The sequence below is a fragment of the Marmota flaviventris genome, chromosome 10 (genome assembly GCF_047511675.1).
Source record: "Marmota flaviventris isolate mMarFla1 chromosome 10, mMarFla1.hap1, whole genome shotgun sequence".
Classification (NCBI taxonomy): Eukaryota; Metazoa; Chordata; class Mammalia; order Rodentia; family Sciuridae; genus Marmota; species Marmota flaviventris.
Window position 1 is genome coordinate 50,846,178 of NC_092507.1, and position 19,451 is coordinate 50,865,628.

Here is a 19,451-nt window from a genome sequence, read left to right on the forward strand (position 1 = left end):
AGATTCATAATAAATAGCAGCTTTCAAGTTAGTCTAATAATAGTTTCAAGTTAAAAAATTTTCTGAGCCTTGGCTTCTCCAATCTGTAAAATAAAAAACTATGGCATTACAGAGTATGGGTGTATGTACTGGGAATATACACTATTAAAGAACAATAAACTTTACACAGATTATTTCTCATTGTGAACCACTACCCTATATGTTTTCTCTTTTTAATAGTTAAGACCCTTATGTCAAAATGTGGTATTAGACATTCTCAATTTGAAGATCTTTATAGAAGCAGCCTTGAATACCTTTTAGTAAAATCTTTAAAACAGAGTCGCAGTTTATTATGATGTCTGAACAGCTTTGGGTCACTGGGTATTTCAGACAGGAAAACCTGAGCAACTTCCAGAGGGCCCTGCAAAATAAGAAATAAAACAGAATAATTTTAACAAAAAAGATTAATTAGCTGAACAAATATGAAAATCAATCATTTGTGGTGAGAAAAAAGTTATAAAGATGAAGAGATTCTATTTAGTGTTTTCAAGGTGTGATTTCAGGCATTTAAATTCTACATAAGAAGTAAAAATCACAGAGATAGAATTTATCCAAATTATTTTAGCACTGAGAATGGTTTCACTTAAGCTTAATGCATGTATGTTTATGCCTTTATTAAAACTCTTCAGAGACAGACTTTGTTTCAGATTTTCCTAATTTCATATCTACATTCTTGCCTACTAACTTTTTAGTTCATTATTCAAAGAAACTGAGTAGGAGCTCAAGGACTATTGTGTTGATTGATGCAGTCAGCCCTGGGTTTTCTTTTTTTAATTTATCCTAACTATACAAGTTCTCAAACTACTATCTCCCAATCCACTGATTATTAGACATAATTTTGCCAAGACAGCTTCCCCCAGCATTCCAAAGGTATTCCCGACACTATAAGTTAAATAAGATGATCCTTTGTGAATAAGTTAGATAACTTGGTGGTAAAGCCTCAAAATCATGAATATTTTGGGGGGATATAAGCCTTACAGTGTTTATTTCCATTTCAGAACAGTATTTTTGGCTTTATTCCTTTAATACAAAAAGTAGTTAAGATATAAGCTTTTCTGGATTTTTCTATTCCTTAAGACTGGGCAATGATTAAAATCATTACTAGCAAGAGAATCTGAGAAAACCAACTACAAGGAAGATGGGGGCGGCTTCTAAAAGACATATGACAAAATAACCATCATATCTTGTATTCATGTATTATTAAAATTATACATTATTTTTATATAAAATTATACAAAGTGATTCCATATCATTTATTTAATACCCAGAACCCACTATCAAGGAGATCTGGAGAAGATGATATCAGAAAGAATCTAAGATGGTAAAGGTATCATGTACATATGTATATGGTTCTGAAAATGAGTCCTCCTTTTTAGATAACATTCTTTTAGTACAAGCTTTTTGAAGAAAGGTATTTTAAGTGACTCAGTTCTTTCTTAAAAGAGTTTGTAAGAATGGAAAAATAATAAGGTAGAGAAGGCAGGTGTGAAAACAACAACTAAGATTACAACTTGTGCTTCACTTGGTCTTCATTTATATTTCAATGTCTTTTGTAATCATTTTCAACACATTCTTTCCAGTTGATTTAGCATATATTAATGATTTTGTAAAATAATGAAATTAATCTAAGTCTTATAACTAAAATCACATAGCAGTAGCAAAAGCACTAACCTGATTCACTGTTGTGCCAACAGATCCCTGGAGTACCATCTGAAGCATCTTGGGGTCTGCTGGATCCTGATGTGTTGCAAATGCCAACTCCTGTGTCTTTTTCTGCATGTCTTCTATAGCAACTTCAATTGGTGTTAAGATGATCTGAGTAAAACAGCAACTGTTAGATCATTGTACTGATCATAAACTATTTAATGAGCTTCGTATAACCAATTAAAATTAGAAAAAAAGTGGACCAATTATAAACTTTCATGTAATAGTGAAGTTCCAAACTTAAAAACAAAAAAAAAACTTTTAAAGCATAAACTGAGGATGAATTAATTACTTAATTAAAAAGGCAAAAATGAAAGACTGAAAAACGGGTGAAGTTCTAGTGTGTTACTATTATGTGAAGGACGGTACACATCTTCTGTTGCATCCACATTGTTATATGACATGACTAGACAATATTTCACTCATTATTTTATTATTTTCCCCATTTACGGACTTACCTCTTCTTTGTGTGTAACATTGACTCTTGTTTTAATATAAGGGAAAGCATGAGAAGTAGTTAAAATGGTCTTTCGTTTGAATTGTTCGTGAAGTTCTCCATGGGCTCGACCATCTAAAGTGAAGGGTGTACAGTACATAAAACGGCGAAGATTATAATTTTTGTCAAAATATGTGATTCTGTCCTTCATCTCATATGTGTCAAAGTATGGCTCCACGTAGGTAATTTGAATGTATGCCTAGAAAAGGAAAAAGTCCTTCATTACCTCACTGTTAAATCATTTAGAATCTCAAGCAAAATTGCATAGTTTTTTTGCAAAAGCTAAAAGTGCATATGTAGGCTTCAAAGATAAGCCTATGTGTCATTGTAGTCTAATCAATCATACCTTGTTAGGATCTAATTTACACTTGTCTACAGGATTAGAGTCCTTGATTACTTCAACCACATCTTCTCCAAATCTTTCTCCATAAAATCCCTAAAATAAAAAAAGGGAAACCTGAGCAAAATCAGGGGATTTAGTAAGTTAATTATTACAAATAATTACTTATTTGAATATTTACTTAATATTGCCATCCATGCACTTTAACACAAATAAGAGAAAAATAACAACTTTATCCAATAAAAATACAGGATTCCACAAGGGGTTCTTGTGGAAACAAAAATGGAATGGAGTGAAAGGAGGACAAAAGAAACTCATTACCTTTGATGTACAGGATTTTACTTTTAGAGAGCTTGTTGTGGCATGATTTCTTACATACTATGGTTTAATTAATAAGCATTTACTTTTATAATGATTTAAAGTAGCATTCCATAATTTTCAAATAAAAATAATGACCTGTTGAAGTTTTTACAGATTTAGATTTTGAAAAAGCAATCCTGGGCCAAGAAAAGTGACTTTTTCCCCATGATGGAAGCAGCATGGGCAATGAGTGGAGCTATTCAGAAGGGAAAACTAAATCTGAGTGGGCAAAGACACTCCCACCCCTTCCCCCAAAGACAATTTTTTGATTAAGCTTGGAAATCAATATTTTTCAAGACTGACCTAGCTCTTGAAAAATAAAGTGTCACAGATTGAGCCAGTTTTATGAAAGTTGAGCCCAGCAAAATCACCAGTAAGAACTTAACATTCAAGAATTAATATCAGGGCTGGGGATGTAGCGCATCAGTAGAATGCTTGCCTATCATGAGTTAGGCTCTAGGTTCAATCGCCAAATATGGGGTTGGGGAGAAAGACGCAGGGGGTGCATCATCAGCTGAGAATAAAATCAATCCTAAAGTTCTTCTTCTCAAACTGCCAGTGAGTACAGACCACCTGGAGATCTGTTAAAATGCCAATTCTGATTCAGAAAGCCTGTGGCGGGGTCTGAGATTCTATAGTTCAGATAATGTCACAGGTGATACTAAGCTTCTTATCTATGGGCCACATTTTGAGTAATAAGACTACAGAAAGGTGGGAAAGAATAATTTTAACAAAAAAGATTGATTAGCTGAACAAATATGAAAATCAATCATTTGTGGTGAGAAAAAAGTTATAAAGATGAAGAGATTCTATTTAGTGTTTTCAAGGTGTGATTTCAGGCATTTAAATTCTAAAGATGTGCCACTGAAAACAGGTTAAGCCAGAGATAATGCACTTGGGTCAGAAATTTCCTGGGGTTCTGCTTTTAGTTCCATTATCGGATGCTACTTAACTTCTTGTCTTTTTCCACAAAATGTGGATAATGCATACATTTCTCCACAGGGCACAGCAATTCCAAAGGATATAGGGTTTCTAAAATATGTGTGAAAATGGAGCTTCAAAAAAAAAAGTTAATAATATTGTTTTACTGTTGCCATAAAATATCTGAAGGATTTGAAAATATTAAAAATCCTTATACTCCATAAGAGTGTTTATTTGGCAGGAGCCAGCTTATTTTAGGGATTAAACCTGGATCTGAAAATAGATTTACAAAGAAGAATACAAACTAAAGATGACATTTTATAACCACCACAGTATTCACCTCCAATCTGTGAGATATCTCTGCAAGTTTGGTTATTGCAGGCTCCTTGTAAACAAATTCCTGTTCATCCAAATCCCCGAACTTGGTTCCATAAAAACCAACACGAAAATAGGTGCCAAACATCCGCTTACCATCCTAGGTTTAGGAAAATGAAGAAACTTTAATATAATCTTTTTGTTTTTCACATTCTGCTTATATTACTATCAAAACATTGCAAAATGTTTTACTTAAAAATAAAAATATTTTTATTATTTTTCAAATGAAGGTAGACCAACATAAACCGTCTTTTTTCATTTTTTTCCTCACAAAAATTATGCAAGTAGGGCTTTTATCAACTGACTAAATCACATATGGTATATTTTTTCAGAGTTTGTTAAAGCTATAACATTGGTCAGGTTTTTTTTTTTTTTTTTAAGTCCATATAATCAAAATAAATCCTTACTGCAAAAAAAGATGCTTGGTATAATATGAACTGTGTCTTAACTGTCATATTATTTGAGTATATTAAAGGTACATTGAAAAACAACACTAACATACTTTCAAATTAGCATTAATGCCTTTACATAACTCTTTACAAGTATAAAAATGAGAAAAGTTAGGAGCCAAGTATAGCATCTGCCATACAGTGGACAGTCAGTAAAATGCCAAGGCTCTCAAGAAGCAGTAAAGCAAAAAATCTGCTATCAATATCTATATGTGGAAGAGTAACTAAAGATAAAACAGAAAGAAAATCTGTAAATGAAATAAAAATTTTTTTGAGATGAGGTTATTGTAAATCCCCCAAACCACTCACTGAATGCATTAATCATATATTGACACCTCTTAAACAAGCACATTTGAAGATAAATATTTGGAAGCTTTCCATGCTATTTTTATAATTTAGACACAAAGCTATTTCTGAAGGATTTTATGGCAGCTCCTATATACACAACAACACATTAAATATTTATACTACTCTGAATTCTCTTTAAGCCTAAATTTATTTTATGTTTATTTTTCCTATAAAGACCAGAGTTTATAAAGGTAAGTTACAAATGTTATGGGTAATTAAGCAAAATAGAAAATTTTGACACTTAATTTGATAGTTTCACAAAACCAAGGGAAGGGAGAATACAGTGACTTAAAATATCCCTATATCTTTATTCAAAATAAGTATAGTTGTAAAGATAAATGTTTGGAGATAAAGAAACTTGAGGTTTCTAATAAAAAACATTTCTTCACAGTTTATTTCAAAATTTAATAGACATAATATTAACTGATTTCTATAGCAAATAAAATCTCTAGGTATAGTAAATGAATTAAAACAAAATTCTATAGAAAGGACAGTAGAATTAATTGGACATAACTTTCCTATCCTTGTATTTGAATACACATGACCAGGATAACTCCGCATCATGCACAACCACAAGAATAGGATCCTCAATGGAAAAAGTTCTACTCCATTTATGTACAGTATGCCAAAATACACTCTACTGTCATATATGTTTAAAAAGAACAAATAAAAAAATAGACCTGCGCCCCCCCCCAATTTTTTTTTTTTTTTTAAAAACCTACCAAAATACTGATTAAAACCATTAGTACACCAATGGAACAATATAATATTAGTAATTTGACAAAATTAAGAAGGCACTGAATGGGAAATAAAGGCATCTGAAAAAAATCACTTAAAAGTTTGTGATTGTTATTTTTAAAATAAGTCACATACATAAATAATATACCTATACAAAACCAAAAATATTAAAATACTATTATTCTAGCTATACTACTGAGAGATTTCTAGTTTAAAATACTATTTCAACTCTTCAATATTGTGGCCCTGTAAACATTTGAGGTTGGCAATCTGGACTTATTTCCCTTACCTAAACCTTCCAGTTCTCAATTGATCTTCATATGACAGGAATTACAATCCTGTTTGCATGTTATTAGTTTTTCAATGCTACCTTTAAAATATGGTATCCTAGAAATAGACACAATATTGTAGATGTGACCTGACTAGTGAAGGTATCAGTAGGATCACTGCCTCCCTAAATCTGGACATTGAATTTTATTCATACAGCATTATGATTTGGATGTGAAGTGTCCTCCAAAGGGTTATGTGTTGGAGGCTTAGTCCCAAATGCAGCAGTGTTCAGAGGTGGGGCTTTGGTGGAGGTGACTGGATCATGAGGGATCTGACCTCTTATGGAAAAGTAGTAGAAATTGTAAGGTGGGGCCTAGTTGGAGGAAGTAGGTCACTTCTGCTTCTTAGGAGTCTCCCAATCTCTTGCTCAAGAGAATAAAAAATGTATTCAAATCATTACAATATAAAGCAGTATGCTATAGCAAAAAGTGCTGTGAAGGGAGGAAAGATTAATCTTGTTGGAGCCAAGTCACAAATAAGCTTTTAGTCATAGACTGGGTTCTTGACTCAAAAGAATTGATCAAATGGAGGGGGGAGGGAAGGAAGTGACATTTTAGTAGACAGAGTGGGAGGAAAAGAGAGGCAGAGTCATAAAACAGAACATATATGAGGGAAGTTATTTATTCATCCATTCAAGCATTTATTGAGTGCTTACTATGTGTCAGCAAACTGTTCTAGATACTTATGATAAATCAGTGAACAAAAGAGACGTAGGAGGTAGGGTAGGCCCCATCAAGAAGGTGACATCTGAGGGTGGTCTGAGAGATATTCACATGGATCTCAGGAGGAAGTACATACCAAGCAGAGGAAAAGCCAGTGCAAAGTCCCTGAGACAAGAGTCTACCTAGTGCATTTGAAGAACAGGAAGGTGAAGAATGTGGCTAGAGGAGAGTGAGTAAGGGTGAAAGCAGGAGATGATAAAGTCAGAGAAGTAACTATAAGGAGTACTGGCATTTAAAATGAATGTATGTGTGCGTGCATGTGTATACATGAGTTAGGCAAGACATATCAAGGGTTGAGGCTACAGAAAAACAAACACTTTATAACTTTAGTTTCAATTTAGAAAGAGTCCTCTACCATGAAACCACTGGCCCTATCCAGTTAACAAAAGCATAATCATAGCTTCACCTTCAGGAAAGACATCACTTCATTTTTATTTCTTCAGTTTTGGACCATAGGATGATCCCTGTTTCTGTTGTTTTTTTTTTTTTTTTTTTTTTTTTTAATTTACTTACCTATAATCTAACCTATGTTTATCTAGAATGATCTTCCTTTACTTCTATGAATTCTTTCTGAATTTCCCATCACTCCCATACTATGGCCCATTCTTATTTAGCAGTTCTACTTAACTGCTTTCACAATTTTCTGGGAGGTGAAACTATGCCCCAGACAAAGAAATTCATCTGCCATGTCTCTAAATGATTGAAATCTCTTATGGCAAATCTATCTTCAATCAGTTCTAGTTTTATCTTTATAATGAAAGAGTTTTGTTGGGCTAGCTGTATATTTCCACAAGGATATCACTTCTAATCTCTTTTAGTCTCACCCAGTTGCTTTCCACTATGCTTCCTTTAAGTTAACTGATTTTCCATATAGGTATACCAGATTTTCACACAATGGTAATATCTCTTCCTATTAGATCTATTCCTATTAAAGTACATTTATCACTTCCTTCTAGTCATAGATCTCAACTCGGGAACATAACAAATCATAGATTTTATTATTCTAAATCTTATTAAGATTTCAAGTAACACTAATAATACTAATGATGATTAAAAAATCATAGTAACAACAAAAATAATGATATTCAACAGTTTTCAAGTACTTACTCTGTTCTAGATACTTACTGTGTTCTAGACACTGGCTAACTATTTCATATGTATCATATCAATTCTTATTAGAACTCTAAGAGATTGGTACACTTATTGGTACTCTTTACATATGAGACAAAAGCAATTTTCTCTAGATCACATTTTTATTAAGTGGTGGAGCTGGGAGTTAAACCCAATATACTTGACACCTAAATCCAAGTTCTTGATTAAGCTATGTTCCCTATATTCTATATACCAATAAAAACTTTAAGTATGACCTTTGAACTATCATCCTCTTCTCTGATGTTTTCCTTGATAATTCCTGTGAGTTTTCTTGAGTAATTCACTTGAGAATTACCACCCTGTGTTTTATCTTTCTCTGTTCTTTACTGTAATTGTTTTGTCATATTTGCATATCCTTCCTATGTACTCCAGCATAAAATTCAAGTTGGCTTACCTATCAAACATATTCTTCTAAGATATACCTTACTCCATTACTTAATCAGAAATTTAGTTCTGCCCATTATATACCCCAGTCCAGAAAAAAAAGTCATGCTTAATATCTACATATTAAACATTTGCTGTCTATATCTTTTTCTTCCACAAAAATAGCATAAGGAGCAGAACAAAATCAGCAGTATAGTATCTCTCATCAGCGGCTCAGTAATGGTCTATATCAATTATCAGGGACGCATCAACTACTAGAAAGTATCTCCTCTTAGAGACAGTAAGATTCTTCCCACTTACTGTGTTTTCCTTAAATGTCTCCATATTTAACTTTACCTTCCTGAGGTACTCAATTGATGTTTTATACCTACATTAGCCTTTTGTTGTTGTTATTGTCATATTTTCCCACTCAGCTGCCTAAAAATACTCGTTTTATATTCCATCCTCTCAACTTTTAAAAATCTCCTTCTTTCAGTGTACATTCCCTTCCCTTCTGTCAATATAATCAGCTGTTTTTAATTCTGCTCCACTTTTTATTTACTTGGATGAGTTACTTTTTCTCACTCAGGTTTAGAGCAGATTAAAGACTATAAAATTCAACAGAAGCCATTAGGTCAGATCTATGGTCTATTTCTGAGCACATAAAAACCAAATATTGACTCATTTATGTTCATCCAACCCACTACCACTAATAAAAGAGTTAAAACATAGTCATTCTGGATGTTTCAATCTCAAAATTTCAGTAACCAACATTTCTCTATTGATACAGTAGAGAGTTTAGCTTAATAAAGCTAACACCATCTTTCTAGCCTTTCTGAAGACTATAAGATGTATCTACAAAGGCAGGGTATTCCCTTAAAAGAAATATGTTGTAATCTTTAAAAATAAAACGAAGGGTCATGTGATAATGTTATTAGAATTTGGGGTGGATTTTTTTTTTAAAGTGTAAACTTTATTGGTATATTTCTGAAAACAAACTGATCACTATTTGGCAAATGGACAAATATAACTTTTGAAAATAAACATGCACACAAAATATGAAACAGTTATAAAATTCTCATAAAGAGATTCAATATTTTGCTTTCTTCTAAAAGTAAAAAAATTGCATCCCAAGAAAGAAATGATTCATCTCCTATAATTTCAAGAAAAATAAAAGGCCTTGTGGAAAAAGTGAACATTAAAGAATCATTAAGGAATGGAAACTGGCAGAGTAGAAAACAGCCACACAATTCCTTGAGGGGTCTGATTTGTTATTTTGAATGGTAAATATTTCACCGAATTGTTAAATATCACAACTCTTATCTCTTTTTCTCCCCATCCCAAAAGTTTGCCAAGTGTGTACAAAACAAAGGAGCATAATGAAAAATGAAACACAGTGCTAATATATAAACCCAAAGGGCTTTTTTTTGTAAATTAGGAGTGAGTTATTAATTTAAAAAGTCTTCCTACAAGGTATAATTTATCCTTATTGGATTTCAATTCATGAAAGTTCTATAAGAACACTAAGAAATTAGCTAGAAATCATAGTTTTTAGGAAAAAAATGAAATTACTGAGGTTTTCACAGAGTCATAAAGAAAAATATTCACAACATAGGAACTTACCACAATAGACAATAGTAAAAGTAGGGAGTAGGGTCAGCAACCAGGGGCAAGAGAGAAGAGAAAACAGAAAGCATTTTAATTAGGGAAATTTCAAAATAATTAAGCAGCAAATGGTAGCAAACACATTCTTTTTGAAAATGCAAGCATCCATTTAAGTTTTACAAGGGAAATGCAAAAAACAAACGTGCAACAAATTTAGAAGCTACAAAGCTAAAGGTCCAGTAAAAAGTAGTGACAAAAATACAAACAAGAAAATAAAGTCTGTGCGACTTTTACCATGCAATAAACATGATGAAAGAATGGTATTAATGTCATAACCAGTGAAAATAATACCTTTCAGGGGTCGATTTAACATCAAGCAGACTAGTAATAAACTGCTCAGAGGTTTCAATGTATTACTATAATTTTCGTTATACAATAATTTTCATCATAGGCCTAATTTTCAGCCAATTCTACTACATGTTAGACTATCCATAAGGAACTTTATCTTTCACAGATAACCATTGGCTCTTAACTGAACCAATGAAATGAATTATATCTCAGGTATTAATAAAGTAATATACATTTAATCTAGAGAATTAAAGTACATGTAAAGGTTCTGGCTTCACCTAAAGAAAGGCAAAAGGTGGGGACTATTTCAGAAATAGAAGAAAACACTGTCATAACATTCATTCCTAAGGTTTTCTATTTGGGTTCCAAAACAGATATTGCAATGCAAAACCAAACAGAGAATTCTAAGCTGTTGAGTCAAGATAAACCTGACTACAAAGTGAGAGGCAAAGCAGAGAGCTTTACAAATATACCTAGCTTTAAGTGGCTGGGGTTATAGCTCAGTTGGCAGAGTGCTTGCCTCTCATGTAACGGTCCCTAGGTTCAATTCCCAGCACTGCCAACACTCAAACACACATTCACTCACACTCACACTCACACCCCTAGACTTAAATAAACCTGATTTATATTACCTAGTTTTACCTTAGCAAAATAAATTAGGGCATAATTTACAGAATTCTTTTCTTTTCAGAAAGATATAAAACAACAGTAATCATTTTTTCCTGAAAATTTCCAGGTAAGATTTGGTTTACACATAACTTTTTACAAGCCTAACATATAAAAGGAAGTACATATAGTTTTTAACATTATCAGAATATGAGATCAAATTAAATTTCAAGTTCTATCGTTCTTTTTATCCCTCTCATCACAAACTTTAAATAACAAAAGTGAATTTCTTTCCTCAAGAGGGCTTAAACTCAAGGTGATATAACTCAAGATCAAATTAACACAGTATTTCATCGGTGCTAAGATGCATGGCTTTTTTTGCTCATGTTTTAATATCTCTGTAGTTGGTATTCATCTCTCAACTCACAGGATGCCTTGGTTTAACACTCAAGGGTTTGTTTTTGTTTTTTCCCTTTCTTAAAGGCATATTAAAGTAAATAGTATGTCTTACAATTTATGGCATCTTAGAGTAGATGAAATATGGTATTTTATATTTATACCTCTGAGCAATAAACATAAATCGACCTCTGTAAAATGAGGTGAAACAATATGGTTAAAAAAAGAAATCTGTGTATAAATGTTGATGAAAGAAATGTTTCAAAGGATAAAAACAAACTAAAGTGATGACAAAGTGGCTCATTTACCAAAGAATCTCATTAGTGTAACATATGGATTTCCATGCACTGCCTACACCTCTTAATAATAAATTTCTTAAAATAACTTACAGTATTTTAACAAAATTTCTTTGGTTAATGAATTCAGTTGATAGCAGATAGCAACAGAATGCCCACAGCTAGCAGATGTGGGTAAAGCATTGGCATAAGAAATCTGATCAAATCAATCTATTAGTGTCTTTAACTAACTAAAACATTACCTACCTCCCAGCCAGTACTCTGTATAATAAAAAGTAAAAAAGGGCAAGTCATATTTTAAAAAATATATTTAAAAAGAAAAAAAAGGCAAAAGGAAGATGAAGAGTGTAAGGCATCATATACCATAATTTCTTCTCCATGAACAGAACATTATAATATTTAAAATAGCATGTTCTTTCACTTAAGACCTATAATAATTTTATAAAGTGCTTGTTTAAAACATAGAAGTTAAAATATTGCCTTTTGAAATTTGAAACTTTTGAAGTGAAAAGTGGAAAATACTTTTTAAAATCAAAGTACACATTTTGGGGAAAGAAAACCAGACACTTGTTCCATTTATGTGTCTAAATCAGATCTCCAACTATGGTGAGCTGTGCTTCACTGAAATATCCAGGTTAAATTGGAATATAAATTTTGATTTTGCTCAAATGCTACTAATATAAAGGGATGAAATTTCTTGGAAATAACTAGCTCTAGATGTTCCAAACTCGACATCAACAATTTGTAATTTATAGCTCTAGAAACTGGGATAAGGTTCCTTCCTTAGTAGATGTACAACTGATTATAAAAAGACCCACCTGTTATGATCCTGAAGCCTAATCAAACTTTAGCAACTATAATATTTTAGAAAGTAACAGAATCCTGGCTTAACAGGATCAGCAGCCCTCTGTTATTTTTAGGTCATATAAATTCATTTATAACTGCTTAGCCCATAGCAAGAAAGAGAAGGCCAAGCTGATAAGATAATAAAGTAGGACTAGTACTGAAAGGAGATAAATTCTACTCTACCTCCTTTGTAGAGAATGGCAGCAGCAGGTAATAGCACGGTAGCACAGGCAAGAAAACAGAAAAGTGGAGACTGGAGAAGGCTCAATGAAACATTTCAGAGTATTTCAGTGGAGCCTGAAAATCAATTGCTAAAACCACACTTAATTTCAATTTTGGTGACAACATGGGGATTACATAATGAACTATAAAGTATTAAATCATACTGTTATAATTAAATTATATAAGATCTATTTTTTTCATTATTTTCACTAAGTACTACTTTCATATTACAAATATAACAAAAGATGATAATGTAAACATCTAGGAAGAATGAAGTTCAGTTGCAGTCATTAAAACTATTAGAAGTTCAGTACAATTTCACATCATTGAATAAAAAAGTAAATCTAGAAACTTTTTTGGCAGCAAAGGAATAAATATCAATTTAAAAATCAGATTCAATTATAACCTACATTGTGAAACAGAAAATAAATCAATATTTTTAAAAACTTTCTAATAAGCAATTTCTATTTATTTATTTATTTATTTATTTTTGGTACCAGGGATTGAACCAGAGGTGTGAAACCACTGAGTCAAATCTCCAGCCCTTTTTATTTTTTATTTTAAGACAGGGCCTTGCTAAGTTGCTGAGGCTGGCTTTGAACTTGAAATCTTCCGGCCTCAGCCTCCTAAGCTGCTGGGATTACAGGTGTGGGTCACCATGCCTGGTCTAGTAATTTATTTTTAAAAAACAAAAGAAAAAAAAAACAGGCTATGTGTAAAGTCATAATGATCATCATCTACTTTAAGCAAATTCATTTTTTGTTAATTAGTCTTTAGCCATTAACCATCATTTTGAGTGCTCACTTATAACCCGATTAAAATGATCACTTCATGGAATTTAGTTTGACATCAGAACACTAAGGCTTTTACACAGTTTTCTCTGCTTATACTTAAGCTAGAAATTGGAATCATTACCTGATGAACAATTTTGCTGAATGCTTCTTGAAGTTTACCATGAATTGTGGATAGTTTCTTTGCATCCCGATTAGCTTCATGAATAGGAATAAGTACTTTGTAAACCTCATTAACTGCTTCATACATGCCAGCCTATAAAAATAATGTTTATAAGACATTGCATTTTTATATTAATAAGAAAGTAAAATAATTGTGATTTATAAATTCACAATATTTCTTCTGACAATACCACTGAAGCTTTTCCAATAGGACATTAAAATAAACACTATTATTTTTTAGCTGTATTAAAATGTATAACAAAAGAATTTTACACAATGTATGATCTCCTCTGGATGGATAGATATGTATGTATGTATGTATACACACACACATATACATATGCATATTTATGTTTCTATATAATTTGAATTGGACATTCTGCTTTTATGTATCCCATAATTACTTCTTTAAGGTATATATGTGTATGTGTGTATATACTTACGTCAAAAGATTTTTGTGGAAACTAATTCTGAGCAGAGGAATAAAAAAAATTCAATTATTATACTGGTCATTGATACCTAATTCTACTATAATCTGATAATCTGGGTCCTCCTGGGAAATTAAAACCATTTACTTTTCAAAAATACTAAGTTGACATAGAGAATCTCCTATAGAAAAATCTTCAAACAATTCGATCATTAACAAAATATGAGAAGGTTTTGAGCCACCAGATTTTCTTCTCCTGGGGGCTAGTTAGTTGGCCACTGGTTGATCTGGTTATAATCAGAGTGGGAGACAAAATGTGTCTGTACTACTCTTTCATCCCTTATCCTTAAAAATGGATTGATACTGTAGAGAGAAGATGGAGATGTATTACAAAAGCAGTTGATGAATTCTCATTGCTTCATAAATCAGCAAGCATACTCTCCCAAGGATATATACATGAGGCCCTTATATTTCTTAGTCAGTTCATACAAGTATATTTAAGCAATAATATAGCTAATCGTGAAATACATAATTAAGATGTTCAGTAATTATTTAAATTAAATTCAAACAGATTAAACTGACAAAGAATGGAATTCATAATTATGCAACATGTAATTATGTATATGCAATATACAGCTATATACAAAAAGAATGAAATTATATATAAGCAAAAAAGATTCTGTAATATAGGTCATTGTCACCCAATCTAAATGCACTACTATAAATTATCAAAATTACACATACAAGGGTCCGGGGTTATGCCTCAGCGGTAGAGTGCTCACCTAGCACATGGGAGGCAATGGGTTCAATCCTCAGCATCACATAAAAACAAATAATATTGTGTTCATTTATAACTACAAAAAATTTTTAGAAAATTACACACATAATATATATAGTTATGTTTACTGAAATATTCTGTAAAAACCCAAAAAGCTTTCTCCCTTGCAGAAGAGGGGAGGAATTGGACAGTCAAGGTCATTAGAGGCAAGACATTTATACTCTTAAGACTAACACTACTACATTTTATTTATTTATTTACTGAATTTTGTGTTATTGGGGATTGAACCAAGAGGTACTCTACCACTGAACCACATCCTCTGTCCTTGTTATATTTTATTTTGAGATGGGTCTTGCTAAATTACCGAAATTGCCCAGGAACTTGCAATTCTGCCTCTGCTCCTGGGATAGCTGTGTGCCACCATGCCCAATTTCATTACATTAAACAGATGTAGGTGCCAATAATTATGATAATGATAACAGAAAGCATAGTAGTACTTACTTGGACACAGCACTTTACATATTTTTTTAACTCACTGAATCCTAATAACAATTCCATGGAGGTAAGTACTATACGAGGTGAAGTTGATACATAAGAAAAGTGAGACACTCATAGATTAATTTGTACCATGAAGTAATAAAACAAGTAAGTAACAAAGGTAAGAACATTGGCAATATGCCTTCTAAATCTGTGTCATTAGCCAATATACTACTACAGGATAGGGCTAAGACCTGGAGAAGAAACAACCCATTCCCAATTGGGAAGGAGAGCAGCTTTGCATGTTTCCTCAGGCTTCACTCTTATCCTACCATGAACCTCATTATCTTCCAAACCTTGGTGCTGAAACACTGAACACTAAGCAGAAAAATCAGAGAAAGCTCCAAGCATAATTTGGCTGTTTTCCTTCTGTAAATATACCATCTGGGCTCCATCTTACTGCTTCAATTCTTCACAAACAGATGGGAGGAGATAAGGATTTTCGGTAGTCAGGCAAGGGATTCCAAATATAGTTTAGAAAACTTAGGTAAGTTTCAAGACCCCAAAATCTACCTAATAAGGCTAAAAAGCAACCAATGGGATGGATATCTAGCTATAATTTTCTGCTCACCAAGGCAACACCCAACACACTGGAAAGAAGAGTCTCCATTTCACCCTGTATACAAGCTCTATTTATACAGCCATGTTAGTCCACTCAAGTAGAATTTAAATTACCCAGGGAAGTTTTATTTTATCTGTTGCAGACTATATGCTGGTTCATAAACAAATTAAAAACACTGGGTAAATAACAAGATTATTAAAACAAAAAAGGTAAGCAATGATGAATCCTACATGCTAAAGGTATTTGGAGGAAATTATCTTAAAGGAAAGGCAAGATCACAAGTCAGAGAAAATAAATATACATGTCACTGATAATTAGGAGGTATGAAACTGTGGAAAGAGAATGAACAAGAGTCATCTACCATAGAGAAAGAAGCAGCTGCTTGTTCCAGTAATCCCACAAGTCCTGACTCAGTAAAGTACTTTCCAGAGCAGATACCTTCTTCATCTGGAGATACCACATCATCCGAGACTGCAGATTCTTCCAAAACATTAGATGAAATATTCTAGGGGAAAAAATTGAAAAGATTTGCAAAATGGAATTAATTTTGTAGCATGAAAAATGCACATGAAGAAGTAATTAAAGGTGACATATAATTGTCAGCTTAAGCTTAAAAAAAAATAGGAAGGGCTAGGGACATAGTTCAGAGTAGTAGAGTGTTTGCCTAGCATGTGTAAGGCTTTGGGTTCAACTCTGAGCGCTAGGAAAAAAAGGGTAAATAATAAAAAGACTTTTAGTTTTTGAAAATGACAATAAAATGGCAACACTATTGCTAGATAACTTTTCCCTCAATAAAAAGTTGTGGGAAAAAAAGATTAAGAAAAATCAAGGACTAAAGAATGATATGACTTAGGACATCTAAGTCTTTCTTCTTGATTTAGCTGATCTCAAAGATCTCTGTGTAAGGGAAATTAAAGTACAAAAGTGGTCTCCTGGGTTGCCTAAAAAACACTAAGTTAATAATAAAAAAAAAAAGGCAGGTGTAATAAAAGCCTTATTACCCTATAATATTACAACCAGCCATTGTTTCTAAAGTAAGACATGATACATACATACATACCTTAAATATATTAATATAAACTTTTACTGTAAATGTACACTCATTGTCAACTTTTAAAGTAGGTCCAAGGCCTTTTCTTTGCACATGGGTATCCAGATCAGAGTTTTATGCAGTTTCTCTTGAGTATAAAGTAAAAACTTGAATTTGAAGATAAATCAAATTATCCTAAATTTTTAGTAGATTTTCCCCTCCATCTTTTTTATATTTGTCTTATACAAAATTAATTCAATAGCAATTATTTTAGAGGTTTACCTTTACTGAATCTTTGCAAAACATTTAATTTAGTTTCCAGACAAGTAATTTTCTTCATTTTAATATCATCAGAAGATATAACACTTAATTAAATTTTGTAATATCCCAAACCTGTCTTCACAGGTTTTTGAAGGAAGGCAAAACATAACTGCCTCCTGCCTCCTATTTTTTTGGCAATATAAAGGAATGAATCCAGGATACTCTATTACTGAACTACACCCCCAGCCCTTTTTAGAATTTTGAGACAGGGTATCCCTAAAGTTTCCCAGGCTGGCCTTATACTTGTGATGCTCCTGCCTTAGCCTCCTGAGTTGCTGAGTGTACCACCACACTTGACCATAACTGACTCTTGGTAAGAAAAGAATTCAATTAGTGGGTCAGAGGAAAGTACCTCTACTAGAGAGTAAACTATCATCTGTAAATTATGATATTAATATATTTTACACAGAGAATGAAGAATGTTTATTTATTTGGTGTGTTTAGTAAAAGCCAACTAACAATGTGGACTGTAGCACATTTTCAAAAATGCTAAAGACCATAACTGGTTACAAAGCAGCAAAGGCAAAAAAACAAAGGAATTATTGATAATTTACAGGTAAGAAATTATAGAAAGAAAGTTAATAAGAAATACTCTTTAAAATGCATTAGTGGAAAAAAATACATTAGTGACAATGATAGTATAATATTAATGTTAATTGACTTCATCACCTTGAGCTTTAATTTTTGTGCTTTCTTTACAAACTGAAGGACTCTTTTATATACCAGTGAGTAATATTTAGAACACGAACAGAACATACCTTGATTTAATGTATACCTGGCAGACTCCTACCTGAAATGTTACACATCCCACAGGCAGATATTTCCGGTCCTCCAACATGCTCAAATATTCAGCAACGAGTGCAGCTGAGTGGACTAGACATTGTGCAGCTTCAGCATGATTGCTTCGTTCCGAGTGTTTGCCAGCCATGTTCTGCAACCAGGTCAATCGTAGATCTGGAGAGGTCTGGTAACCTTTGGCAATTCTAATTGAAACAGAAATTCTTCTCTATTAGCATGTGCTTCGCAAGCTAGGAGAAATTTTAGATAGCTTGTTCAGAGTTTACATGGGCAAGTTTCTGTTTCTGCATACAAACTATCAAAGTGACTTTTGTTGCTGTTGTTGTTTGTAGTACTGAGTACTGGGGATTGAACCCAAGAGTGCTCTACCGATTTATACTATTAAAATACAGGTTTCCTAAAATATAAGAAGTCTGGGATCTGGGACACCAACATGTTAAATATGTGTCTATGATTATTTTTGAAATCCTGTTTTTGATAAGCAATGAACTGGTATGCATAGTTCTTTTTTTAAAAAATAGCTTAACTGCGGCATAAGTGATTGGTAATAAACTGCAGATATTTAAAATGTACAATTTGCTAAGTTGTGACATGTATATACCCATAAGACCATCACCACAAGTAAGATAATATAATGAACACATTCATCAATCTCAAGTTTTTTCATACCTGTTGGTCTATATTCCCTCTTGCTCTTTTCACTTCTTCTCCCACCATTCCCAGTCAAGAACTGCCTTTTATTACTACAATTTTACGTAGTTCTTAAGAGGTGACACAGAAGATCTAAAAAGCAGCTTGGAACTTTTCAATCTACCATTAGCAAATCACTTAAATAATATTTGTACATTTAATTTTTAAAATCTAATGTTATTTAAGTCTTACCCATTATATAAAGTATAAGAGAATCAAACAAATATTACCTGTACATTAGATCAATCAACATTTCAGGATCTTCCTGGTGTTCCTTCATTTTAACAGTATCAGAAAGGATCATGTGGAGATTGAAAACCAGATCTTGGACCTGCAACAGGGAATTATATAAAAATGTTTATTATTCATTTACAATCACTAAATTGGGAGATATTTCAGATAAACACCTAGATATTTCAGAACAAATTATATGATATTGATAGAGTTTTACAGAGGGTAGGAATGCTGGGGTATGGAAAGGAAAGAGTAGTAAACTGTAAAAATTGCTTAGACCATGTTTTTCCAGTTCTTTCACCTGGAAACATGGAGAGCTATAAGCAGAAATAAACTATAAGGATATAGGGAATAAAAAGTATAAAAGAAAAATTCTGTCCTATGTTTCTGATTTTATTAAAATATAATTTGTAGAAACTTTAGTTTTTAAGGCAAACTACTATTTGACTAATAAGTGGGAGTAAT

General features: G+C 32.5%; 1 protein-coding gene across 1 annotated transcript in view; it reads right to left on the bottom strand.

Annotated features, from left to right (window-relative positions):
* Dock7 (dedicator of cytokinesis 7) overlaps window positions 1-19,451 on the bottom strand; it is a 212,338-nt gene that overhangs the window by 17,864 nt on the left and 175,023 nt on the right. Inside the window, exons 38-46 of the mRNA XM_071617906.1 lie at window positions 18,983-19,083; window positions 18,055-18,247; window positions 16,275-16,418; window positions 13,572-13,703; window positions 4,201-4,335; window positions 2,586-2,675; window positions 2,202-2,438; window positions 1,711-1,854; window positions 294-400 (exon numbers count right to left, since the gene is read on the bottom strand). Of these exons, the coding sequence (XP_071474007.1) occupies window positions 294-400; window positions 1,711-1,854; window positions 2,202-2,438; window positions 2,586-2,675; window positions 4,201-4,335; window positions 13,572-13,703; window positions 16,275-16,418; window positions 18,055-18,247; window positions 18,983-19,083 (1,283 nt within the window). The remainder of the gene's footprint in view (window positions 1-293; window positions 401-1,710; window positions 1,855-2,201; window positions 2,439-2,585; window positions 2,676-4,200; window positions 4,336-13,571; window positions 13,704-16,274; window positions 16,419-18,054; window positions 18,248-18,982; window positions 19,084-19,451) is intronic.